The sequence below is a fragment of the Somniosus microcephalus genome, chromosome 2 (genome assembly GCF_052327205.1).
Source record: "Somniosus microcephalus isolate GS21.2 chromosome 2, FLI_Smic_1.0, whole genome shotgun sequence".
Taxonomy (NCBI): domain Eukaryota; kingdom Metazoa; phylum Chordata; class Chondrichthyes; order Squaliformes; family Somniosidae; genus Somniosus; species Somniosus microcephalus.
Window position 1 is genome coordinate 243,213,749 of NC_140988.1, and position 27,916 is coordinate 243,241,664.

General features: G+C 46.6%; 1 protein-coding gene across 5 annotated transcripts in view; it reads left to right on the plus strand.

Moving 5' to 3' along the window:
• tusc3 (tumor suppressor candidate 3) overlaps positions 1 to 27,916 on the plus strand; it is a 921,641-nt gene that overhangs the window by 408,328 nt on the left and 485,397 nt on the right. For all 5 annotated transcript variants that reach the window (XM_085970510.1, XM_085970520.1, XM_085970545.1 and 2 more), the window contains 2 exons: positions 19,007 to 19,147; positions 19,788 to 19,928. In XM_085970510.1, the coding sequence (XP_085826636.1) occupies positions 19,007 to 19,147; positions 19,788 to 19,928 (282 nt within the window). The remainder of the gene's footprint in view (positions 1 to 19,006; positions 19,148 to 19,787; positions 19,929 to 27,916) is intronic.

Here is a 27,916-nt window from a genome sequence, read left to right on the forward strand (position 1 = left end):
TAGTAACAGACTTCAGCAGGACATAGACAGACTGGTGAAATGGGCAGACACATGGCAGACAAAATTTAAAGCAGAGAAGTATGATACTTTGGAAAATTGAGGAGAGGCAATGGCCCAGAATTTGTGGTTGTAATGATGGAAAAACTGTCAGCGTTCGCTGTCATTACAACTGTGAATCTGACAGCAACTTCAGGAGTACATACATGCATTCAATGGCTCGATTTACAAAGCCAAGTATCCCATATGCTTTCTTAACTGTCTTCTCAACTTGCCCTGCCACCTTCAAAGATTTGTGAACATGCACCCCCAGGTCCCTCTTTTCTTTCACGCCCCTCAAAATAATACCATTTCGATTATACTGCCACTCCATGTTTCTCCCAGAGTGCATCACTTTACACTTAACCGCATTAACTTGCATCTGCCACGTGTCTGCCCATTTCACCAGTTAATCTATGTCCTCCTGAAGTCTGCTACTATCATACTCACTATTTAGTACATTGCCAAGTTATGTATCGTCTGCAAACTTCAAAATTGTACTCCCTTTACTCAACTCCAGGTCATTTATATATAACACGAAAAGCAATGGTCCTAATACTGTCCCCTGGGGGACCCCACTGCATAGTTCTCTTTAGTCAGAAAAACATCCGTTCACCACTACTCTCCCTCCTATGCCTTAGCCAATTTTGTACCCGTTACCACCGTCCCTTTAATACTATGTGCTCCTACTTTCCGAATATGTCTGTTATGTGGTACTTTATCAAATGCCTTTTGAAAGTCCATATAGACATCTACTGCACTACCTTCATCGACCTTCTCCATTACTTCATCAAAGAATTCAATCAGGTAGTCAGACACGATTTACTTTTAACAAATCTGTGCTGGCTATCCCTTATTAACCCATGCTTCTCCAAGTGAGAACTAATTTTGTCCTTGACAGTGGTCTATAATTGTTTTCCCATCACTGACGTTAGACTGATTGGCCTGTAGTTACCAGGTTTTTCCTTCTCCCCTTTTTTTAACAGGGGGGTAACATTTGCAATCCCCCAATCCTCTGGCACAACTCTTAGGGGGAGAAAGAGGGCGCTAACGAGGCACAAAGCAACTAGCGCCCAGGCGCAAAGCAACTTGTGCCCGGGCGCAAAGCAACTAGCGTCTGGGCGCGCGCCGCCAACCTCTCCTGCGAAATTCAGTGGGAGGTTAGCGGAGGCAGTAACCGTTAGTGCCCCGCACCACTGCGCCGCCGGTGCTGAAATGTGTTCAGGAGAATTTCCTTGACCAATACGTTCTTGGCCCAACTAGGAAGGAGGCATTGCTGGATCTGGTGCTGGGGAATGAGGTGGGAGAACACTTGGGTACGAGTGATCATCGTACCATAAGATTTAGATCAGCAATGGTGAGGAGTAAAGAACAATCTGGAGTGGAACTTCTAAACTGGAATAGGGCTGACTTCAATGGGATGTGAAAGGATCTCGCCAGGGTAAAATGGAACCAAAGACTGACAGGAAAAACTGTAACGGAACAATAGGTGATCTTTAAGGAGGAGATGTTCCAAGTACAGGCTAGATACATTCCAACAAGAGGGATGGGTAAGGGAACCAAAGCCAGGGCTCCTTGGATGACGAAGGAGATAGAGAAGATGATGAAACAAAAAAAGAGGGTGTATGATGAATGTCAGGTGAATTCTTCAAGGGAGAACCAGACCAAATACAATAAGTTGAGAGGGGATGTGAAGATGAAAATAAGATTGGCAAAGAGAGAATATGAGAGTAGAATGGCAGTGAACATAAAAGGGAACCCGAAAATCTTCTACCGGCATGTAAACAGTAAGTGGGTAGTCAGAGATGGGGTGGGGCCTATTAGAGACAAATAAGGTGATATATGCTTAGAGGCGCAGGGCAAGGCTAGAATACTCAATGAGTACTTTGTATCGGTGTTTAATAAGGAGGTGGATGCTGACAAAATATTGGTAGAAGTGGAAAAGGTAGAAGCAATGGAAGGGTGAAAATTGATAGACAAGATGTACTAGAAAGGCTGGGTATGCTTAGAGTGGACAAGTCATAGAGTCATAGAGTAATACAGCACGGATAGAGGCCCTTCGGCCCATCGTGTCCGCGCCGGCCATCAAGCCCTGTCTAATCTAATCCCATATTCCAGCATTTGGTCCGTAGCCTTGTATGCTATGGCATTTCAAGTGCTCATCCAAATGCTTCTTAAATGTTGTGAGGGTTTCTGCCTCCACAACCCTTTCAGGCAGTGAGTTCCAGACTCCAACCACCCTCTGGGTGAAAAAGTTCTTTCTCAAATCCCCTCTAAACCTCCTGCCCTTTACCTTGAATCTATGCCCCCTAGTTATTGACCCCTCTACTAAGGGAAAAAGCTCCTCAGCATCCATCCTATCTATGCCCCTCATAATTTTGTACACCTCAATCATGTCCCCCCTCAGCCTCCTCTGCTCCAAGGAAAACAAACCCAATCTGCCCAGTCTCTCTTCATAGCTGAAGCGCTCCAGCCCTGGTAACATCCTGGTGAACCTCCTCTGCACCCTCTCGAACGCGATCACATCCTTCCTGTAGTGTGGCGACCAGAACTGCACACAGTATTCCAGCTGTGGCCTAACCAGTGTTTTATACAGCTCCATCATAACCTCCTTGCTCTTATATTCAATGCCTCGGCTAATGAAGGCAAGTATCCCATATGCCTTTTTTACCACCTTATCCACCTGTTCCGCCGCCTTCAGGGATCTGTGTACTTGCACACCCAGATCCCTCTGACCCTCCGTCTTGCCTAGGGTCTTTCCATTCATTGTGTATTCCCTTGCCTTGTTAGTCCCCCCAAAGTGCATCACCTCGCACTTTTCCGGGTTAAATTCCATTTGCCACTGTTCCGCCCATCTGACCAACCCATCTATATCGTCCTGCAGACTGAGGCTACCCTCCTCGCTATTTACCACCCTACCAATTTTTGTATCATCCGCGAACTTACTGATCATACCTTTTACATTCATATCCAAGTCATTAATGTAGACCACAAACAGCAAGGGACCCAGCACCGATCCCTGTGGTACCCCACTGGCCACAGGCTTCCAGTCACAAAAACAACCTTCGACCATCACCCTCTGCCTTCTGCCACTAAGCCAGTTTTGTATCCAATGTGCCAAGGCACCCTGGATTCCATGGGCTCTTACCTTCTTGACCAGTCTCCTGTGCGGGACTTTATCGAAGGCCTTACTGAAATCCATGTATACCACATCCACTGCGTTACCCTCATCCACACACCTAGTCACCCCCTCAAAAAATTCAATCAAATTAGTCAGACATGATCTTCCCTTGACAAAGCCATGTTGACTATCCCTGATTAATCCTTGCCTCTCCAAGTGGAGACAAATTTTGTCCCTCAGAATTTTTTCCAATACTTTTCCTACCACTGATGTTAGGCTCACTGGCCTGTAGTTCCCCGGTTTTTCCCTACTACCCTTCTTGAATAATGGTACTACATTAGCAGTTCTCCAGTCCTCTGGCACATCCCCTGTGGCCAGAGAGGTCCTGAATATATGTGTTAGAGCCCCCGCAATCTCTTCCTTTGCCTCACACAGCAGCCTGGGATACATTTCATCCGGGCCTGGGGATTTATCCATTTTTAGGCCAGCTAAAACCGCCAATACCTCCTCCCTCTCGATGTTAATATGTTCGAGCATATCGCAGTCCCCCCGCCCTATTTCTATGTCTACATCGTCCTTCTCCATAGTGAAAACAGATGCAAAAAATTCATTTAGAACCCCTCCTACATCTTCCGGCTCCACACACAGATTGCTACTTTTGTCCCTAATGGGCCCTATTTTTTCCCTAGTCATCCTCTTACCCTTAATATACTTATAAAACATCTTAGGATTTTCCTTTATTTTGCTCGCCAGTGTTATTTCATGGCCCCTCCTTGATCTCCTAATTTCTTTTTTAAGTATCCCCCTGCACTTTTTGTACTCCTCTAGGGCTTCCTCCGTCTTTAGCCTTTTGTATCTACCAAAAGCCCTCCTTTTTTTCCTAATCCATTCTCGTATATCCCCTGACATCCAAGGTTCCCTGTGGTTTTTGGAACCACTCTTGACCTTTACGGGAACATGTTGCCATTGTATGATCTCAATCTCCCTTCTGAAAGCCTCCCATTGCTCCGATGCGGATTTTCCTACAAGTAGCTGATCCCAGTCCATTTTGGCCAGATCCTGCCTTATCCTATTAAAATCGGCCTTCCCCCAATTTAGAACCTTTATTTCCGGCCCACCCCTGTCCTTTTCCATGACCACCTTAAATCTTACCATATTATGGTCACTATCACCAAAGTGCTCACCTACTAGCACTTTTTCCACTTGGCCGGCCACATTCCCTAGAATTAGGTCCAGTACCGCCCCCTCTCTTGTAGGACTTTCTACATGCTGGCTCAAAAAGCTCTCCTGGATGCACTTTAAGAATTTTACACCCTCTGAGCCTTTCACACTCTGACTATCCCAGTTAATATTGGGGAAGTTGAAATCCCCCATTATTATTACCTTATTATTTGCACATTTCTCTGAGATTTGCCTACATATCTGTTCCTCTATCTCCCCCTGACTGTTTGGAGGCCTATAGTACACTCCCAGCAAAGTGCTTGCCCCCTTTTTGTTTTTAAACTCCACCCATATGGCCTCATTAGAGGAACCTGCTAATATATCATCCCTCCTTACTGCAGTAATTGACTCCTTAATTAATATTGCGACACCCCCTCCTCTTATACCTCCCCCTCTGTCTCGCCTGAAGATTCTGTACCCCGGAATATTGAGCTGCCAGTCTTGCCCCTCCCTCAACCATGTCTCCGTGATAGCAACAATATCATACTCCCATGTGTTTATCAACACCTTCAGTTCATCCACCTTATTTGCAAGACTCCTTGCATTAAAATAGATGCCATCCAGCCTTGCCCTTATATATTTGCCCTGTCTACCAAGCTGACTTGTTTTTTTCTCTATAATTGGCAGCACATCACCCCCTATTTCAGCTCCCCTCTGTATCCCATCCCCCTGCCAAGTTAGTTTAAACCCCCCCCAACAGTGCTAGCAAACCTCCCCGCAAGGATATTTGTCCCGCTCTGGTTCAGGTGCAACCCGTCCGACTTGTACAAGTCCCACCTTTCCCAGAAGCAGGCCCAGTGATCCAGGAAAGTAAAACCCTCCCCCCTACACCAACTCTTTAGCCACGCATTCATCTGCTCTATCCTCCCATTCCTATACTTACTAGCACGTGGCACTGGGAGTAATCCAGAGATTACAACCTTCGAGGTCCTGCTCTTTAATCTGTTACCTAGCTCCCTAAATTCTTGATGCAGGACCTCATCCCCCTTCCTTCCTATGTCGTCGGTCCCAATGTGGACCACGACCTCTGCCTGCTCACCCTCCCCCTTAAGAATGCCCTGTAGCCGCTCAGTGACATCCCAGACCCTGGCCCCAGGGAGGCAACAAACCATCCTGGAGTCACGTTTGCGGCCACAGAAACGCCTATCTGTTCCCCTTACGATAGAATCCCCTACCACTATTGCTCTCCCACTCTTTTTCCTCCCTTTCTGAGCAGCAGAAGCGTCCCTGGTGCCAGGAAGCTGGCTGCTGCTGCCTTCCCCTGGTGAGTCATCCCCCTCAACAGTATCCAACTTGGTATACTTGTTTGAAAGGGGGATGTCCGCAGGTGTTCCCTGCACTTCCTGCCTGCCTCTGTTGCTCCGCCTGATGGTCACCCCCTGTGTAGCCCTACCCTGAGGCGTGAACAACTCGCTAAACGTGCTATCCACGACCCTCTCAGCATCGCGCATGCTCCAAAATTCATCCACCCGCAGCTCGAGCGCCGCAATGCGGTCTACAAGTAGCTGCAGCTGGATGCATTTCCCGCACACATGGTCGTCAGGGACACTGGCAGCGTCCCTGATTTCCCACATGGAGCAAGAGGAGCAGAACACGGGTCTGAACTCTCCTGCCATGACTTACTCCTTTAATTAATTAAAAAATTTATTCAATACCCCAGTTACAGGTATACTCTAGGGCGCTTTATTTACCAACTGTCCCCACTACACCAGAGACCCTAGAAATTTAACACCACAGAAGTCAAGCTTGTATTGAAAAGAGAGAAATACTCACCAACCAATCACTTACCTGCTCCCTGGTGATGTCACACTCTGATTACTTTTTACCTCTCTCCACGCTGCTGAGTTGGTATGCCTCGCTGCTCTCCGGTTTTTATACCGGGCTCCTCACCTCCCAGGCTCCGTGCTCCGACTGCTCTCGGGCCTCGCTGCTCTCCGGTTTTTATACCGGGCTCCTCACCTCCCAGGCTCCGTGCTCCGACTGCTCTCGGGCCTCGCTGCTCTCCGGTTTTTATACCGGGCTCCTCACCTCCCAGGCTCCGTGCTCCGACTGCTCTCGGGCCTCGCTGCTCTCCGGTTTTTATACCGGGCTCCTCACCTCCCAGGCTCCGTGCTCCGACTGCTCTCGGGCCTCGCTGCTCTCCGGTTTTTATACCGGGCTCCTCACCTCCCAGGCTCCGTGCTCCGACTGCTCTCGGGCCTCGCTGCTCTCCGGTTTTTATACCGGGCTCCTCACCTCCCAGGCTCCGTGCTCCGACTGCTCTCGGGCCTCGCTTCTCTCCGGTTTTTATACCGGGCTCCTCACCTCCCAGGCTCCGTGCTCCGACTGCTCTCGGGCCTCGCTGCTCTCCGGTTTTTATACCGGGCTCCTCACCTCCCAGGCTCCGTGCTCCGACTGCTCTCGGGCCTCGCTGCTCTCCGGTTTTTATACCGGGCTCCTCACCTCCCAGGCTCCGTGCTCCGACTGCTCTCGGGCCTCGCTGCTCTCCGGTTTTTATACCGGGCTCCTCACCTCCCAGGCTCCGTGCTCCGACTGCTCTCGGGCCTCGCTGCTCTCCGGTTATTATACCGGGCTCCTCACCTCCCAGGCTCCGTGCTCCGACTGCTCTCGGGCCTCGCTGCTCTCCGGTTTTTATACCGGGCTCCTCACCTCCCAGGCTCCGTGCTCCGACTGCTCCTGGTCCAGATGGCTTGCATCCCAGGTTGCTAAGGGAATTGGGGGAGAAGATAGCAGAAGGGCTTGCCATAATTTTCCAATCTTCCCTAGATGCAGGGGAGGTGCCTGAGGATTAGAAAGTGGCAAATGTGACACCATTGTGCAAGAAAGGGTGTAAGGACAATCCTAGTAACTACAGGCTGGTCAGTTTAACATCAGTGGTGGGTAAAGTTTGAGAAACAATAATCAAGGAAAAAATTAACAGGCACTTCGAGAGGTGTAAGCTAATTAAGGAGAGCCAACACAGATTTCTAAAAGGCAGATTGTGTTTGACTAATCTAATTGAATTTTTTGATGATGTAACAGGGAGGATTGATGAAGGGAATGTTGTCTACATGGATTTTCGGAAGGTGTTTGATAAAGTACCACATAGAAGGCTGGTTAACAAAATTGAGGCTCATGGAATAGGTGGGTTAGTGGCAGCTTGAATAAGGAATTGGCTTAAGGACAGAAAACAGTGAGTTGTGGTAAATGGCTGTTTTTCAGACTGGAGGATGGTAGACAGTGGTGTTCCCCAAGGGTCAGTGCTGGGGCCACTGCTTTTTTGATATATATAAATGACCTGGATATTGGAATGCAGAGTCGAATTTCTAAATTTGCTGATGACACCAAATTTGGGGGCGTGGCAAACAGTGAGGATGATACCAATCGACTGTAACAGGACATAGAAAGCCTATCAAAATGGGCAGACATGTGGCAGGTGGAATTTAATACAGAGAAGTGTGAGATGATGCATTTTGGCAGAAGGAACAGGGAGAGGCAATGTACACTTAATGGCATAGTTTTAAAGAGTGTGCAGGGACAGAGGGACCTGGGAGTTAATGTGCATAGGTCCCTGAAGGTGGCAGGACATATTGAGAGAGTGGTTAACAAGGCATATGGGATCTAGGGCTTCATAAATAGAGGAATTGAGTACAAAAGTAGAGAAGTTCTGCTGAACCTTTATAAAGCGCTGGTTAGGCCACAACTGGAGTATTGCGTCCAGTTCGGTCATCACACTTTAGGAAGGATGTGAAGGCCCTTCAGAGGCTGCAGAGGAGATTTACCAGAATGGTTCCGGGGATGAGGTATCTTTGCTACAAGGACAGGTTGGAGAAGCTGGATTATGACGGGTTTGGATATGCTAGACGGGGAAAGGCTGTTCCCATTAGTTGATGGCACAAGGACTAGGGGACACAGATTTAAGGTTTTGGGCAAGAGATACAGGGGGGATGTGAGGAAAATCTTTTTTACGCAGTGAGTGGTGATGACCTGGAATTCTCTGCCATTGGAAGCGGTGGAAGCGGAGACACTCAATGTTTTCAAGGGGAGACTGGATAGGCACATGAGGGAAATAAACTTGCAGTGCTACGAGGATAGAGCAGGGGAATGGCACTGACTGGATTGCTCCACAGAGAGCCGGCACGGATTTGATGGGCCAAATGGCCTCCTTCTGTGTCGTTATGACTCTATGAATCTAAGTTATCAGCTCAATAGAGGATCCAAGATGGCAGCCAACAGGACTTTTAAAAAATATTTTGAGGAATTAGTTCACCTCTTATTTGGTAGCTGTTGTTGATTACCTATTTGATTTATTGGCCTAGAAATTCGGTATAGCCGCGTTTGGGGCGCTAGTCCTGGTGATGCGCAAAGTTTAGCGCCAGGCGCAATTTAGCGCCACCTAGCGCGATATTGGGTTGCAGCGCCCCTAAAGTTGATTGCGGCGCTAAATCAGGCGCTGCACGCTACTCTTAAGGCGCTAACCCGGCGGCGCAACCCAATTTCGCGGCGGCGGGGCGCAGCGAGGGTGCTGTCAATAATCACTTTCCCTGAGACACAGTGGTGCCGGCCAGCTCTTAAAGGGGCAGGCCAATTGGCATCACCAGACACACTCACTGCCTTGCAGGCCTTCAAAGCGGTGGGAGCCTACCTGTGGCGCACCAGCCTAGCAAGACATGGAAAGGGTGAGGCAGAGGGCGGAATGCCTCACTGATGGGGCATTGGATGCTTTGGTTGGCGCAGTGGAATCAAGGCCAAGGAAGATGGTCGGAATGTGATTTATGTTTTGGACAGTCTCCCGGGTGTGAGAGGCAGTTATGTGTCAGTTTATTAGTTTTGCTTTCTGTTGCCATAGCTTTCTCATGTTTGAAGGAACCACATTTTGTGTAATGAAACACTTTCTTCATTTACAATGGCCATGCCTGCTATTTACATGCATCTTGCCCTTCACAGGCTTGGGGATATCAGACCGGTTCCATTCCTGTTCTTGGAATGGCAGCAAGCATTCCGTGAGAGGGGCCTAGAAGCTACTTCTGATCAGCCTCTGACGCGCAGCCTGAGAAGAGCCGCTCGCGTAAAAGTTCAGGCCAGCAGCCATCTTCTCAGCCGCCAACAGAGATGTCCTGCACCTTATCTGAGGCTGCAGATCTGGCTGAAGCTGCTGGCACTGCTCAGTCACCACCTCCTTTCTAAATCGCAGCCTTCTGACACACTGCTCCTCCGGCATGTTCATGTAGGAAAACTGCTGTCGGATAACCCTGCCAGCGTAAGGTCTGCTGTGGCGACGTCTGTTGGCCCTCCTCCGTCTGGCCATGCCTGCCCCCCTCTCCCTGCGTCTCAGTGCCCTTTCCAGATGATTCAGCAGCAGGACGTTCCCCTCCAATGCAGCCCCCATAATAAGTGCCCACAGGAAGGTTCCCCATTGTCAAGGCTCACCAACAGCAAGGTGATGGTCAGAAGGCTGAAGATCGTCTGCCTGCGCTGGCTCAGTGGTCAAATGGCTCTCAGTGTGCAGCTCAGCAACTCTTTGTAGCTCTCGAGGAAGTTGTGATCCAAAAATGGCTGCTGCTTTTAAACCACACCAGTCCCCTTTAAATAACGCTCCTCCAGCCCGAGAGCGACTTGGTAAGGCCCAGGTAAGCTGTCACTATTAGCGCCAGGCGCTACGGAGGGGGGCGCCACTGAATTTCCGGTCCGGGGCACCCAAAAGGCGTTGCACACTCAAATGACGTCATAATCAGCCTGCGCCCATGAGCGGGCACTAAAGCGCCGGCGCTAAATGCATGCTTAATATGGGGGGAGGCGCAAGGCGCCTTGAGCCCGCCCGGAAATTGGCTAGCGCTCCACTTCTCGGCCTCTTTAGGCGTTAATCGGTGGCGCTATCAACCGAATTTCTCCCCCATTGTTTTTTGAACTTCATGATGGGTAGTTTTCATTCATGCTTGTTGATTGGTACATTCTCGACCTGTTCACATGTGATTCGGTTTATGAATATTAAATTTGAGCCAATCAGGTACAAGCACGACACAAATCTGTATAAAGACAAGTGCAATGCCCAAGTTGTGACAGACAAAATGCACGCTAAGTATTCATAAAATAGCTATATATTTGTGGATCTGAGGTAGCTTTGCTCACAATGAGTCACGATGCTGTAGGAGCAAGGGGAATGGGTTGGGAGATGAAAGAATTTGGTGAGATTTGGGTGTGGGAGTAAGGATGTGTATGACCAGGATGTATGGTTGAAGATTAGGACATTGGAGGACTTTATGTGAGATAAGTTGGAAAGGAGGATTGAAATGTTTGTGCTAAGCTTGAATAAAGACTATGAAGGTATGAGAGCGGAATTGAGCAGAGTGGATTGGGAAAATAGATTAAAGGGTAAGACGATACATGATCAGTGGTGCACATTTAAGGAGTTATTTTCCAACTTCCAAAAAATATATATTCCACTGAGAAGAAAAGGGTGTAAAAGAAAAGACAGCCATCCATGGCTAAGTAAAGAAATTAAGGATAGTATTCGACTAAAAACAAGGGCATATAAAGTAGCCAAATCTAGTGGGAGGATAGAGGATTGGGAAAACTTTAAAAGACAGCAAAAAATAACAAAAAGATGGATTAAGAAAGGGAAGATAGATTATGAAAGTAAATTAGCAAAAAATATAAAAACAGATAGTAAGAGTTTTTATAGTTATATAAAAAGAAAAAGGGTGGCTAAAGTAAATGTTGGTCCCTTAGAGGATGAGACCGGGAAATTAATGGTGGGAAATATGGAGATGGCAAAAACACTGAATGAATATTTTGTATCAGTCTTTACAGTAGAAGACACTAAGAATATCCCAACACTGGACAAACAGGGGGCTATAGGGGGTGAGGAGCTAAACACGATCAAAATCACTAAGGAAGTGGTACTCGGTAAAATAATGGGACTCAAGGCGGATAAATCACCTGGACCTGATGGCTTACATCCTAGGGTCTTGAGGGAAGTGGCGGTAGGGATTGTGGATGCATTAGTAATAATTTTCCAAACCTCCCTGGACTCAGCAAAGGTCCCGGCAGACTGGAAAACTGCTAATGTAACACCCTTATTTAAAAAGGGCAGTAGACAGAAGGCTGGAAACTATAGACCGGTTAGCCTAACATCTGTGGTAGGTAAAATTTTGGTGTCCATTATTAAGGAGACAGTAACAGGACATTTGGATAATCATAATTTAATAGGACAAAGTCAGCATGGTTTTATGAAGGGGAAGTCATGTTTGACAAATTTGCTGGAGTTCTTTGAGGAAGTAACATATAGGGTGGATAAAGGGGAACCAGTGGAGGTAGTGTATTTAGACTTCCAAAAGGCATTTGACAAGGTGCTACACAAAAGATTATTGCTTAAGATAAAAAATCATGGGATTGGAGGTAATATTCTGGCATGGATAGAGGATTGGCTATCTAACAGAAGGCAGAGAGTTGGGCTAAATGGTTCATTCTCAGACTGGCAATCAGTAACTAGTGGTGTTCCGCAGGGGTCAGTGCTGGGTCCTCAACTCTTTACAATCTATATTAACGATTTGGAGGAGGGGACCGAGTATAACATATCAAAGTTTGCAGATGATACTAAGATGGGAGGGAAAGTAGTGAGTGAGGAGGACATAAAAAACCTGCAAGGGGACATAGCCAGGCGAAGTAAGTGGGCAGAGATTTGGCAGATGGAATACAATACTGGAAAGTGTGAGGTTATGCACTTTGGCAGGAAAAATCGTAGAGCAAGTTATTATCTTACTGGCAAGAAACTGGAAAGTACTGAAGCACAAAGGGATCTGGGGGTCCTGGTGCACGAAACTCAGAAGGTTAGTATGCAGGTGCAGCAAGTGATTAAGAAGGCCAATGGAATGTTGGATTTCAATGCTAGGGGGAAATTGTAGTGTATGTACTTTGCAGAAGGAACTATATTCTGCAGCCCCTGTATACTGCAGTACCAGTAGTGACCACCCCTGTATATAAGCCTGTGTAGTAACTTTGCATAGTTGTTCCAGTTTGTCTCCACTCAGTAAAGACCTGTTATAACCAACTCCTGCAGTCCGTGTCTCAATTATACACGGACATAATACTGGCGACGAGCAGATCCGAACTTACCTACAGACTGCACCACCTCATGGGGATCCATCCCTGAAGCGAAGTTGTCAGAGGTCGAGGCCAGAAGGAAGAAAGAAAAAATAAATAAATAAAACAATCAGAAGAAACGGGCGTCGACCGTGGGCAACCGCCTCTGATTCATCGGAGTGAAAGATTTGCAGGAGAGGCTGTCGAGAGTGGGGCTTGGTTATCCTGTCGATGGTGTTCCAGCTAATCGGGCTGGTGGCAGGTAGTACACTGATCCTTCCTGGGCTGCGGCGGGCTAGAGCTCGATCGGGTGGCTTTTCAACGGGGCCGAGCAGCGTTGTCGGGAAGAGGAGAGAGAGAGGGTGGAGCACACAGGGTGCGGCCGGTGCTATGAAGCCGGGCAGCGTACAGACCCGAGAAGAGGGAGGAAAGTGTCCCGCAGGGTTGCTCCGACGACGGGGAAATAAAAGAAATTAGGAGCGCAGACAGCCGTGAGGAGCTGCAGTTTGCCACGGGAACCGTGGAGAGCGGCGTTAGCAGCAGCGCAGGGGGAAGTGCGCGAAGACCATAGGGCGTCACCATCAAGGCATAAAACTCCAGCAACAGCGCTAGCAGCAGCGGAGAAGACAGAAAGCGCGGGAGGCGCCATCTTAGAATTCCAAGATGCCGAAGACTGGCAATATCACTGCCTTCGATAATGCAATAGAAGACTGGACCACGTATGTGGAAAGAGTCGAAGTATATTGTGAGGCAAACGAAGTAGCCGATGAGAAAATGGCATCGGTACTACTAAACTTAATGGGCGCAAGAACGTACGGCCTATTGCGGAACCTGATTACTCCAGCCAAACCGATGGCAAAGCGTTTTAACAAAATTGTTGATATCCTACAGGAACACTTAAATCCTACACCGCTGCTGATAGCAGAAAGATTTAAATTCCACAGGAGAAATCAGCATAAAGATGAGAGCAATGCTGATTACCTTACGGAACTACGCAAGCTATCAAAGCACTGCCAGTTCGGAGCAGGACTGGCAGATACCCTACGGGACAAATTTGTCTGTGGACTCCTGAGTGAAGGAACCCAGAAGAGGTTACTCTCAGAGAAAGAGCTGACGCTAGATAAGGCTTTCAGCGTGGCAGTATTGTACGAAGCAGCAGCAAGGGGAGCTGCGGAAATACAGCAAAAGCCACAGGAATACGGCACCCACGAAATGACACGGGGATTTGAAAAATGTTATCGCTGCGGCAGAACAACCCATGACCAGAAGGACTGCTGGTCCAAGGACAAAATATGCAGGCAATGCGGAAAGATGGGACACATTGCACGAGTTTGCAGGTCAGGGAAGAAGACTAACGACAACAAAAAGGCTACTAAGGAACAGTACAGGAAAGTACAAAAGATGACGGACAGTAGTTCCGAAGACCAGATGAGCGATAGTGAATCCGGGAACAAGAGACTAAGCTGTCTCAAACTTCACAACGTAATCGCAAAAGAGGATCACCGAACCATTTGGGTCACCCTCACGATAGCAGAGTCCCAAGTCAAAATGGAATTGGATACAGGATCAGAACTGACCGTCATGAATCGATGAGACTACGAGCGGCTATTCTCACACATACCCTTGAAAGAAACATCCATTGTCTTGAAGACGTATACGTGGCAAAAAGTATACCCCAGAGGGAAAATAAGGGTGCCTGTCGAATACAACGGCAAGGAAATATAGAAATTGTATATGTACATACTGCAAGATGGTGGACCACCGTTATTGGGACGTGAATGGATCAGAAAGATAAGTTTAGACTGGCACTCCATTCAGGCACTGACGGTGGCTGGTAAAAAGGATGACGACGTCACACCTGGTCGATTGTCAAAAATCTTAGCTAACGCCAAAGAGGTATTTCAACAAGAACTGGGAACTCTTAAAGGCGTAACCGCCTCGATAAAAATAGAAGAGAATGCAATTCCCAAGTTTTTCAAAGCAAGACTGGTACCATATGCAATTCGCCCAGCCGTCGAGGCAGAGCTGGAGAATCTGGAGAATGCAGGCGTGTTATCTAAGGTAGACTGGAGCGAGTGGGCGACACCCATCGTTCCTGTCATGAAGAAAACGTTAAACAATAAGTCTGAGGAGCCAAGGAAGGTTCGCATCTGTGGGGACTTCAAGGTGACGGTGAACCCAGTCCTTCACACAGTACAATATCCTCTTCCAAGGATAGAAGATATCTTCGCCTCACTATCTGGAGGGAAGCGTTTTACAAAAATTGACCTAGCACAAGCATATTTGCAGATGGAGGTTGAAGAATCCTCTAGGAAGTATCTCACGATAAACACTCACAAAGGTCTTTACCAGTATAATCGACTGGTATTCGGAGTAGCATCAGCTCCGGCGATATGGCAAAGAGCGATGGAACAAGTCCTGCAAGGGATTCCGGGGACTCAGTGTTACTTGGACGACATCCTAGTGACAGGTGAAGATGACAGTGAACACCTTGCCAACCTAGAGCAGGTGCTCACTAGACTAAGAGAACATGGGCTACGAGCCAATCGCCCCAAGCGCAAGTTTTTTAAGAAACAGATATCGTATTGTGGCCACGTGATTGATGAAGAGGGGTTACATAAGTCCCCTGACAAAATTGAAGCGGTAGTTAAGGCTCCAGCGCCTGAAAATGTGTCGCAACTAAGGTCACTCCTCAGATTGGTGAATTAATACCATAAGTTTTTGCCGAATTTGTCCACAATTCTGCACCCACTGAACGCCCTACTACAAACTGGAGTAGCATGGAAATGGAGCGATGAATGTAAGTGGGCCTTTCAGAAGAGTAAAGACCTAATCACTTCAAGAGAAGTGTTGGCTCACTACAACCCACCACTACCGATAAGACTGGCGTGTGATGCGTCTCCCTACGGCATTGGAGCGGTACTGTCACATAAATTTCTTGATGGTTCAGAGAGGCCCATAGCTTTTGCGTCACGCTCGTTAACTTCAGCCGAGCGTAACTACGCCCAGATTGACAGAGAGGCCCTCAGCCTGGTGTGGGGGGTGAAGAAGTTCAATCACTACCTGCACGGTCAGAAATTTACTCTACTAACTGATCATCAACCTCTTGTCTCCATTTTCAACCCTCAGAAGGGCGTCCCGATAATGACAGCACAACGGCTACAGAGGTGGTCCCTTTTCCTAGGGGCACACCAATATGACATCGAGTACAAAGGAACTAAACAGCATGGGAATGCTGATGGATTGTCGCGCCTACCATTGCCGACAGTGGAAGAAGCACCTGCAGTGGATCCAGTGGAGATATTCCACTCGACCATAGTCGAATGTCTACCTGTGACGAATGCAAACATAGAAAAGGAAACACGAAATGACCCGACACTCTCCTGGGTCTATGATTTAACGGTGAAGGGATGGCCAGCACATGGCGAACCACTGTTGCCAGCATTCTCACCGAGAAGAGAACAGCTGTCAGTGTGCAGAGGAACTTGATGTGTGGATCCAGAGTAGTAATTCCACCCAAATTGAAGGATAGAGTGCTCAATGAGCTTCATGAGGGTCATCTGGGAGTGGTAAAAATGAAGAACTTAGCCAGAGCGTTTGTGTGGTGGCCGGGAAATGATAGAGAAATCGAAGAGGTGACCAAGAGCTGTACAGGATGCCAGAAGGTCCAAAACGCCCCACCACAAGCCCCTCTACATCCATGGGAGTGGCCCTCATCTCCATGGCAAAGGGTGCACCTTGATTTTGCTGGTCCATTTATGGACTCGATGTTTTTAATTGCGGTGGATGCACATTCAAAGTGGCCAGAGGTAATAAAAATGTCCTCAACCACCACAGAAAAAACTATCACAGTCTTACGAACCATATTCGCCAGAAATGGGATGCCTGAACAGATTTGCTCCGACAATGGACCACAGTTTGTGTCTGAAGAGTTCCGGAGGTTCTTAAAGAACAATGGTGTTAAGCATTACACATCCGCCCCATATCATCCAGCCACCAATGGATTGGCTGAGAGGTTCGTTCAAACATTCAAGAAGGCTATCAAGGCAATGTGTAATGAAGACATACCCCTACAACACAAGGTGGATAACTTCTTGTTTGCCTACCGGAATGCGACACATGCGGTTACCAACCAAACTCCAGCCATGATGTTCTTCAATCGAAGACTACAATGCCGCTTGGATTTGGTTACGCCAAACATCAGAAGAGATGTGGAGAACAGGCAGTTTCAGAATATGAATGAAAGGCCGACCAGGAGTTTTAAGATAGGTCAACCAGTTTTGGCCCGGGACTACCGCACAGAGAAATGGCAGCCAGGAACGATCTGTATACAGCAAGGACCTCTAATGTATACCGTGGACGTTGGAGAGAGCATTGTAAGATGCCATGCTGACCAGATTCTAGAGTCACTGGAAAACGTCAATTCCACACCACGATCCAATACACCTGGTGATGAAACCGAAGTACCAATTGCATCTACCTCAGAATCGGGAATATTGGAAGCAGACGAACCCAACAACGACGTTGATTCCGAATCAACTCTGCCAGAAGAACCTGATACCCCAAAGAGGCGTTATCCAGACAGAATCAGGAAGCCTCCTCAAAGACTGAACTTATAATTGCTTAACTTCAGCTAATGTATATGACAACCGTAATTGTAAATATGTTATTTAATTATTAATCGAATGTTATGTACTGTTTAGCTAAAAGGGGAGGAATTGTAGTGTATGTACTTTGCAGAAGGAACTATATTCTGCAGTCCCTGTATACTGCAGTACCAGTAGTGACCACCCCTGTATATAAGCCTGTGCAGTAACTTTGCATAGTTCGTTCCAGTTTGTCTCCACTCAGTAAAGACCTGTTATAACCAACTCCTGCAGTCCGTGTCTCAATTACACACAGACATAATAGATAGAATATAAAAATAGGGAGGTATTGCTTCAGTTGTACAAGGTATTGGTGAGACCGCACCTGGAATACTGCATACAGTTTTGGTGTCCATACTTAAGAAAAGACATACTTGCTCTCGAGTTAGTACAAAGAAGGTTCACTCGGTTAATCCCGGGGATGAGGGGATGGACATATGAGGAGAGGTTGTGTAGATTGGGACTCTACTCATTGGAGTTCAGAAGAATGAGAGGCGATCTTATTGAAACATATAAGATTGTGAAGGGGTTGGATCGGGTGGATGCAGGGAGGATGTTCCCGATGATGGGTGAAACTAGAACTAGGGGGCATAGTCTTAGAATAAGGGGCTGCTCTTTCAAAACTGAGATGAGGAGGAACTACTTCACTCAGAGGGTGGTAGGTCCATGGAATATGCTGCCCCAAAAAGCTGTAGAAGCTACATCATTACATAAATTTAAAACAGAAATAGACAGTTTCCTAGAAGTAAAGGGAATTAAGGGTTACGAGGAGCGGACAGGAATTTGGACATGAGTCTAGGTTCGGATCGGACATGGCCCTGTGGGTAGCGGAGCGGGCCCAGGGGCCGTGTAGCCTGATCCTGCTCCTATTTCGTGTGTCTAATTCTGTTAGATTCAGGAGATGGTTCTGTGATAGTAGATTGGCGGTTAGGATCAGATCAGCCATGATCTTATTGAATGGCGGAGCAGGCTCGAGGGGCCGATTGGCCTACTCCTGCTCCTATTTCTTATGTTCTTATGTTCTTATTATGTCCTGGTACCAAGAAAGAAAGAGTAGATGCTGAAATGTGGAGCAAAATTTTGTAATATCGATTGAAAATGTTTTGAGTGAATTGTGAAGTGACTGAAATGCAGATCTACATCGGAAAATATAAATATAGAGCTGAAGCTGAAGATTTGGAGGGGTGAGCTTTTTGGATGAAAACAGTATGATGTATTGAAAGTGGCCATGATGCAGTGGAAGCTCCTGATGCGAGCAGCAGAGGAGCCGGCGTTGTGCTTGCATGGGAGTTGGTGGACAGGACAGGAGAGAAGCAGAGCGGTTGTTGGAGGAAGATGATGGGCAGGATTAGGAGACAGAATAGGGACTAGTACGCTTCTATTTTTACTCACATTGGAAGTGTGCAGCTTGGCTTGCTGAGTCAGTGCTTCACTTGTTATTTTTCCAAAAGTGGGAGATAAAACTGTAACATTGCTGCACATCGAAGATGCTGGAAAATGATCTGGGAGGCATGATGGTGGGTTAGTGGCAGCTTGGCTAAGGAATTGGCTTAACCCACCAGTTCCACATCATTAGCTTTGTGTTTACAAGCTTATACTTACTGCACAAGCACCTTTTCCAGTAGCTTTATGGACTATGTATTGAGACTCACTGAAGTTGAAGAATAATGATTTTCATTCACTTTTAATGTAATTCAATCATGAATAATCATGTTTTTATATTTTTCCCTGTAAAAACCATTAATTAAATATTATGTGTGTGTGCTATGCCACCTTGGTACCAGTAGTTAAACTTACATGACAATCAAATACTTCACTGGCATCTATAAAGATTTTAAATGAAGGAAAGATGACCGTTTGATATGCACAAAGTAAGAGAAGCTTAATTAACATTTGCAGCTAATATTTCTTTATTTTGCAGCTGAACATGAACTCCGCCCCGACATTCATGCATTTTCCACCAAAAGGCAAACCCAAGAGAGCTGATACCTTTGACCTACAGCGAATTGGATTTGCAGCTGAGCAGCTTGCAAAGTGGATAGCTGACAGAACTGATGTGCACGTAAGTTCTTTGAAAATATTTAATAAAGTAAAAGTTCCACTCATTTTCATTCCAATGGAATTCCTGCTTCACTTAGAATGTTGTTAATCTTTGTGAATCTTTGCTATTGCTGTTTTATACAGTAAATTGTTCATTGTCTTTTACCTTAATATGGCTCTGCCTGGTGGAATTGATAACATTTCATTCTCTATGTTGCCCTAATGCAGAACTATTTGGTGTGAGCAAGGATTCATTCACACACTAACCTTAGCATTACAAAGCTGGTGTGTAAATAGGAAATCTTGCTAGCAATCTGACTACAGATAGCACTAGAACATTGGAAGGGAAACCCCAAGGCTAGTTTCATACCCAGACAGAGGACCCAGGACACTGTACAAACATAGTACACTGTCGTTTGGGTTCAGAAGTGCACAGTACTGAGTCGTCAGAATGTCCAAACCAGGAACTAAAATTGAGTTTGAAAGAGCTGGTATAAATTGTAACTTGAAACCTGCTACAAATTTGAGTTCTTTTGTAGTTCTTTTGGAGATGTTTCCGTACACCCTAATATTGATTTTTTTTTCAGTCCCAACTGTAATTCACCTAAAGAGAGATATAAATGACAGCTTGATTATGAGATGAATTTATCCTTTTTTTCCAGATTCGTGTATTCAGGCCCCCTAACTACTCAGGCACCATCGCTTTGGCTCTTCTCGTTTCACTTGTCGGGGGATTATTGTACCTACGGAGGAATAACCTGGAATTCATCTACAACAAGACTGGATGGGCCATGGCTGCCCTGGTATGTATGCAGATTACCATGGAATTGTTAGATTAATTACAGGTAATGGTACAATTCCAAGTCTTTCTTGCACAGTTAGAGATATTGGGCTAAGTGCTAACATTAATTGTGGTAGTTTTTAAGTTTTTCTCTAGTGTTTGACAGGCTGTTTGTGTGTCTGTCTTTCTCTCTGTCTCATTCTCTCTCTGTCTTTCACATGCACTCACACATATACATTTGACCTATTTCTCCCCTGGTCGTGCCACAAGAACATCCATCCTCCAGCCAGGAATGCATGTCAGTCCGAGCTACAGGTTTCTGCCTTTGATTGTTAACATCCCACATGTTTAGTCAGCAAGAATTTCAATTCAAGCAACTTGAGTATCTTTGTAGCAGGCTGTCTTCATTTCAAAAGAACACCTTACCTCAGTGCATTTTTCAGCTGAACCCAACAAAACGTATCCAATCAAGGCTGAAGTGAGGTATCCTTGGTATTTGACCTAATAAATATCTGGTTGGAAATATTTTTTTGCTACTATTGAGTTCCACCTTCATTGTTGGATTTCTTTTTTGCACATAAGGCCTGATTTTAACCTGAAATGGGAATCGGACAGGGGGCAAAGCGAGCACTCAAACTCCCTGACTTCAGCAGAGTAGACAATTTTAACACCTGGGCCTCATCTACATGCCACGGGTCAGTTGCCCGCTTGTGAAGAGGCAGCTGGCTGACTCTGAGGGCAGGATTTTCATTGGACCGTGGAGGCGGGATTGGAGGCGTGTGGGGGGTTAAAATCTCGAAATCGGGGGGCACAAACCCATCCCGCCCCCAACCCGCCTCCATGCCAGTTTCAAAGGAGGTGGATACCCGACCTGTGCTGGGACGTGCCTCCCTGAGGCGGGAAGGGGATTAGTGCCAATTAACTGCATGTTAACAGGTAGTTAACGGGCAGTTTTTAGCCTAATCCCTATTTTTATTGCTGAAATGTGGGATTCCCGACGGCTCCAAACCACGCCAAGTTAGTGAGGCGGACCGTCGGGCTGAAGGGCTTGGAGGGTTCAAGATGTCCGGTGTTCAGGTGAGTGATGGGTGCATGAGTGCAGAGGTAAGTGTGTTTGGTGTCTGTAAAGTGTTTAAAGAAGTTTTACTTACATTTACTTACCTTTACAGCCTTCCTTCCTTCAGGTCTTGGGAGTCCCTCATCTCACCGGCACAGAAAGCAGAATGGCCGCGAGCTGTCAAAAGTTGCAGCATTCAGCTTTCTGTTCTGGAGAGATCTCTAAATCAGCCTGAGAGGAAGGAATTAATTTAGAGTACAGATTGTCAGTGTTTGACAGCTTCAAAGAGCTGTCAAACGCTGATATTTCATCTGTCAAAAGCTCGTGACAGATGAAATGTCAGTTTGTGACGTCACCTGGGCGGGCTCAACAAGGTCAATCAAGTGAAAGTCGCGTGGGTTGGCCACAACTCGATGGAGGCAGGACTACAACCCCGAAAGTTGTAGTCCCGCCTGCTACACGCCTCCAGTATCAAAATCCAGCCCTGAATGTTGGGCAGCAGGAGGAATAGTCTCTGGCACTCAGGGAGGGTGTTTCAGGAGGGTCTTGCAATCGGGAAGGGGCCAGACCTTCCTTGTGGGGCCCGGAGGAGAACTCCCCATAAGGTAAGCAAGAACTTTTTTTTTCAATAAAACTTACCTCTTTGGGCCCATGCTATCTGCACCTGGCAGGAAAGCCACAATGGCTGCCCCTCTCAGGCCAGAGTTAAAATTGCAGTCGGGGTCCGATGATATCATCGATCCTGATTTGCATATTTACAGAAGGACCCCATTGGTTTCCATCTCTAGACTGAGAACGGAGCGGGACGTCACTAGGTAAATTACCCAGCCGATTTTAACTGCTTGCTGGTCCGGTTTGTTCCGGGCGGACAGACTTAAAATCACCCCGCTAGAAACACAGTGGCTGAGTCTTAATCCTAGTTCTTCTGAGGATGGGCCCACACCAAAAAGCTGCCCCTAATTTGGCAATAAGTGGGAGACCTCACTCAGGTGGGTGGTGTGGGAATCGAAAAAGTATCACACTAGTGCAAGAGTGAATGTTCTTCTGTGGCACACTGATGGGGCAAAGCAAAGGGTACAGTACACCGCATCTGACTGTGCTTTACCAGATCTGGGAGATCTTGATACTGACACTGCTGCTTGAAATGGAAAGTATCCACGTCCATTTTCCATCAAGAATGTACCTCACCTGTATTAACACAAAAACATCATATAAAAGTAATTTTCTTTTTAAAAAAACATGTCGGGGTTATTTCTTTTGGAGTTTAAAGGGCGGAAACTGCACAGAAACTGCACCGGAGGAGGCGGACCTGTGTGGGAGTGGCAGCGGGACCTGAGAGAAGGTGGAGCGGCCATAAAAGTGCGCTGCAGAGGACGCCCGACACCGGAGGAGGTGGACCTGTGTGGGAGCGGCAGCGGGACCTGAGAGAAGGCGGAGCGGCCATAAAAGTGCGCTGCAGAGGAGGCCCGACACCGGAGTGCTGCGAGTTGGGAAAGAGTCCAAGAGCGCGAGCAGTCAAACAACAACTGTGAAACCGCTAAAGTGATGTCACAACCAGGGAAGGAGCTGATTGGTAAGTAGGACCTGGTGAGTATTTCTACAGTCCAGTCATTGAAGTAAAAGTAAGGTCTCTAGTTTAGAGTAAATAGTGTTTAAAGGCAGTAAGGTCCTTAGTGTATTTAATATTCTTTAACTTAAAGGAAGTAAAGGGAATAAATTAAGGGTAGGACATGGCAGAGCAGCTCGGCAGCGTGGAGTGCTCTTTCTGTACTATGTGGGAAGTCAGGGACACTTTCGGTGTCCAGGGCAAACACATGTGCAGAAAGTGTCTCCAGCTGCAGCTACTCGAAATCCGCTGAGATCTTCGTGGCTAGCACGTTTAACAAGGTGGTCACACCGCAGGGAAAGAGTGCACAGGCAGACAGGGAATGGGTGACCGCCAGACAGAGTAAAAGAACTAGGAAGATAGTCCCCTGGGTCCATCTCCCTCTCCAACAGATTTTCCATTTTGGATACTGCTGGGGGAGATGGTTTCTCAGGGGAATGCAGCAAGAGCCAAGTCCGTGGCACTACGAGTGGCTCCGCTGCACTGGAGGGGAGGAAAAAGAGTGGGAGAGCAATAGTGATAGGGGATTCTATCATAAGGGGAACAGACAGATGTTTCTGTGGTCGCAGACGTGACTCCAGGATGGTATGTTGCCTCCCTGGTGCCAGGGTCAAGGATGTCACTGAACGGCTGCAGGGCATTCTGAAGGGGGCGGGCGAACAGTCAGAGGTCGTGGTTCACTTTGGTACCAACGACATGGGTAGAAAGAGGGATGAGGTCCTGCAACAAGAATTTAGGGAGCTAGGTTGCAGATTAAAAAGCAGGACCTCAAAGGTTGAAATCTCTGGATCACTCCCGGTGCCACGTGCTAGTGAGTATAGGAATAGGAGGATAGAGCAGATGAATGCGTGGCTAAAGAGTTGGTGCAGGAGGGAGGGCTTTAGTTTCCTGGATCACTGGGTCTGCGTCTGGGGAAGGTGGGACCTGTACAAGTCGGACGGGTTGCACCTGAGCCGGAACGGGACCAACATCCTTGCAGGGAGGTGTGCTAGTACTGTTGGGGGAGGGTTTAAACTAACTTGGCAGGGGGATGGGATACGGAGTGGAGCTCTAGTACGGGGTGATGCACAGCCAAATATAGAGGAAAAAACAAGTCAGCCTGGAAGGCAGAGCAAATATGTAACGGCACAAGGGAGTATGGCAAGGCTGGATGGCATTTATTTTAATGCAAGGAGTCTTGCGAGTAAGGCAGATGAATTGAAGGTGTTGATGAACACATGGGAGTATGAAATTGTTGTTATCACAGAGACATAGTTGAGGGAGGGGCAGGACTGGCAGCTCAATATTCCAGGGTATAGAATCTTCAGGTGAGACAGAGGGGGTTGTAAAAGAGGAGGGGATGTCGCAATATTAATCAAGGAGTCAATTACTGCTTAAGGAGGGATGATATCTTAGCAGGTTCCTCTAATGAGGCCATATGGGTAGAACTTAAAAACAAAAAGGGGGCAAGCACTTTGCTGGGAGTGTACTATAGGCCCCCAAACAGTCAGGGGGAGATAGAGGAACAAATATGCAGGCAAATCTCAGAGAAGTGTAGAAATAATAGGGTAATAATAGTAGGCGATTTCAACTTCCCCAATATTAACTGGGATAGTCAGAGTGTGAAAGGCTTAGAGGGTGCGGAATTCTTAAAGAGCAGGAGAGCTTTTTGAGCCAGCATGTAGAAAGTCCTTTAACAGAGGGGACGGTACTGGACCTAATTCTAGGGAATGTAGCCGGGCAATCGGTAGAAGTGTCATTAGGAGAGCATTTTGGTGACAGTGACCATAATTCGGTGAGATTTAAGGTAGCCATGGAAAAGGACAAAGATGGACTGGAAATAAAGGTTCTAAATTGGGGGAAGGCCGATTTCAATATGATACGGCAGGGTCTGGCCAAAGTAGACTGACTTGTAGGAAAATCCACATCAGAGCAGCGGGAGTCATTCAGAAAGGAATTAGAGAGAGTACAACACCAACATGTTCCCGTAAAGGTCAAGGGTGGGACCAACAAGCCCAGGGAACCCTGGATGACAAGGGATATACAAGAATGGATTAGGAAAAAAAGGGAGGCTTTTGGCAGATACAAAGGACTAAAAACAGTGGAAGCCCTAGAAGAGTATAGAAAGTGCAGGGGGTACTTAAAACAGAAATTAGGAGAGTGAAGAGGGAGCATGAAAAAACACTAGCGGGCAAAATAAAGGAACATCCCAATGTGTTTTATAAGTATATTAAGGGCAAGAGGATAACCAAGGAAAGAGTAAGGCCCATTAGGGACCAAAGTGACAATCTGTGTGTAGAGCCGGAAGATGTGGGTGAGCTTTTAAATGAATATTTTGTATCGGTGTTATAGTAATCTGGGATGTAATGTTTAAGTTATCCACCAGATGGAGCCAAATATTAAGGGATCACATTCACCAGTGTTTAAGGTAATGGGTCATGTACTCAATGTCCTGGTACACCAGTTATTAAGGTAACGTGGCATTACATTATGGGTATGACTCAGAGGTGAATCCTCCATCTTGCCATCGGGCAGTTAGAATTGTGTGTTTTGCTTGCAGCCTGTATGAGATGTTTCTCTGCTACACCGGGTAATTAAACAGTTGGGTTTTGTTCCTAATAACTCGCTTCTCTCAGTTTCTGACCTTACCACTCGGATATCACATATTGGCGACGAGGATCAACAGATCACATCTTGAAGAAAAAAAAAGAGCACTGAATAGAGGATCATGGCTGCTACGGTAGGAAAGATCTCTGCTTTTGATGTTCAGACGCAGGCCTGGGATGAATACTGCGAGTTGCTGATGCATTTCTTTGAAGCAAATGATATAGATGATGTCGGAAAAAGGAGAGCTATTTTGCTCACTTCTGTGGGAAGTCAGACGTATAGTTTAATGAGAAACTTATGCAGTCCTGAAAAGCCTGGAGACAGTACATTTGCTAACTTAGTGGCCTTGCTAAAGGACCATTTCAATCCCAGACTGAGTGAGATTGTACAACGTTTCAAATTTAATTCACGGAACAGAAAACCGGGAGAGACTGTATTGGATTATGTAGCGGTGTTGCGAAAATTGGCACACGATTGCAATTACGGGAACAACCTGAAAGAAATGCTGAGAGATAGGCTAGTTTGCGGGATCATGGATGATCGAATGCAGCGGAGATTATTGTCCGAGACTGCGCTTACGTATGAAAAAGCGTTGGAACTTGCTCAAGCCATAGAGACAGCGAACCGAGATGTAAAAGAAATACAAGGTTCTGACTGGGCTACTACAAAGCAAGTTGCAGGTCAGGTTGTTGTGCACAAGTTAAATATGCATCAGAAACCAGAACGTGAGCATGGGAAGGCATGTTATAGATGCAATGGCGATCACCTGGCGAGGGAATGCAGGTTTCTGGAGGAAAAGTGCCACAAGTGTGGGAAAAAAGGACACATAAAACATGCATGCAGGGCAAAAGCAATCGTGGAGGAATACAAACCAAAAGGGGGAGGAAAGCAAAACCTAGGAAGAGGAGTGAAAAAACAGGGAGCACATCACATCAGCGGAGAAGCTGAGAAAGAAGACAACATGTTCATAATGCATAGTATGGTAGAGAACATTCCAAAAGTGGATCCTATCACTTTGCAACTGACAATAAATGACTCTAAGGTCAACTTTTAAGTGGATACAGGATTCAGCGTAACCATAATGAACAGGGAGGAGTACTCAAAATTGTGGAACCGTGCAAAAGTTCCAGAGTTAAAGTCTTGCTCTATGCAGCTTAAAACATATACCGGTGAACGAGTGGCGACATTGGGTACAGCTACTGTGACTGTGCAACACAGGGACACAGTGGAACAGCTACCTGTAGTTGTAGTATCGGGTTTCGGACCAAACTTGTTAGGTCGGGGCTGGATACAAGAACTTAAATTAGATTGGGGAGCAATAAATCAAATAGAGGGAGGCAAACAGTTATCTTTGCAAGAAGTGTTGATAAAACATGAGAACGTGTTCAAGGAAGAACTTGGCACATTTAATGGCCCCCCAGCTAAGATTTATGTAGACAAGGAGGCACTGCCAAGGTTTTTTAAACAACGACCTGTGCCGTATGCCATGAAACCGAAGGTAGAGGCTGAGCTTGACCGTCTTTTGAGAGAGAACATTCTGGAACCCGTGAAATGTTCAGAATGGGCAGCTCCCATTGTACCTGTTTTAAAACCGGACAATTCAGTAAGACTGTGGAGATTATAAATTGATAGTAACTAGGGTGTCTAAACTAGAACAGTATCCTATTCCTAAAACAGAGGATCTCTTTGCGAACCTGGCTGGAGGGAAGAAATTCACAAAGCTGGATATGAGTCATGCATACTTGCAGATTACACTGGATGAGGAATCCAAGAAGTATGTAACCATAAATACACACAAGGGTTTGTTTACCTATAACCGCTTACCATTCAGTGTCTCATCTAGTCCAGCTATTTTCCAGAGGACTATCGAGGGTGTACTGCAAGGGATCCCACATGTTTCAATCTATCTGGATGACATTCTGGTGACGGGAAGAACCGACCAGGAGCATCTGAGCACTCTGAGAGAGGTACTACAAAGATTGGATAAGGCTGGGTTACGGCTCAAGAGGAGTAAGTGCACTTTCCTGGGGAATGAGGCCGTGTTCCTGGGACACAGAGTGGATGCCACCAGGCTCCATCCAATCAAGGAGAAGGTACAAGCACTGTAGGAGGCCCCAGCTCCTACCAATGTGACTGAGTTAAAAGCTTGCCTGGGACTGCTAAACTATTATAACAGATTTTTACCAAACTTGGCAACAGTGTTAGCACCTCTTCACAAGCTTCTGCGTAAGGAGACACAGTGGCAGTGGGAAGAGGAACAGAGGGTTTCATTTGAACAGTCCAAGAAACTGATGCTGTCCTCGGATGTGCTGGTTCACTACAATGCAGAGAAAGACATCATTCTCTCTTGTGATGCTTCACCTTACGGGGTGGGGGCGGTTCTTTCACACAGCTTGGAAGATGGAACAGAAAGACCAATAGGGTTTATGTCTCGAACTCTGACACCGGCAGAAAAAAACTATTCCCAGTTAGATAAAGAGGGGTTAGCAGTAATGTTTGGGTTACAGAAGTTCCACAAGTACATATATGGCAGGAAATTCACCATATGCACCGATCATAAACCTCTTCTATCTCTTTTTAATGAAATGAAAGCAGTACCACAGATGGTGTCACCCCGGATCCAGAGATGGGCAGTGACGTTGAGAGCATATGAGCATGTCATCGTTTACAAGACGGGCAAGTACCATGGGAACACAGATGCCTTGAGCCGTCTTCCACTGCCAGGTACACCTATCCGTGCAGCTCCAGAGGACAGAGTTTT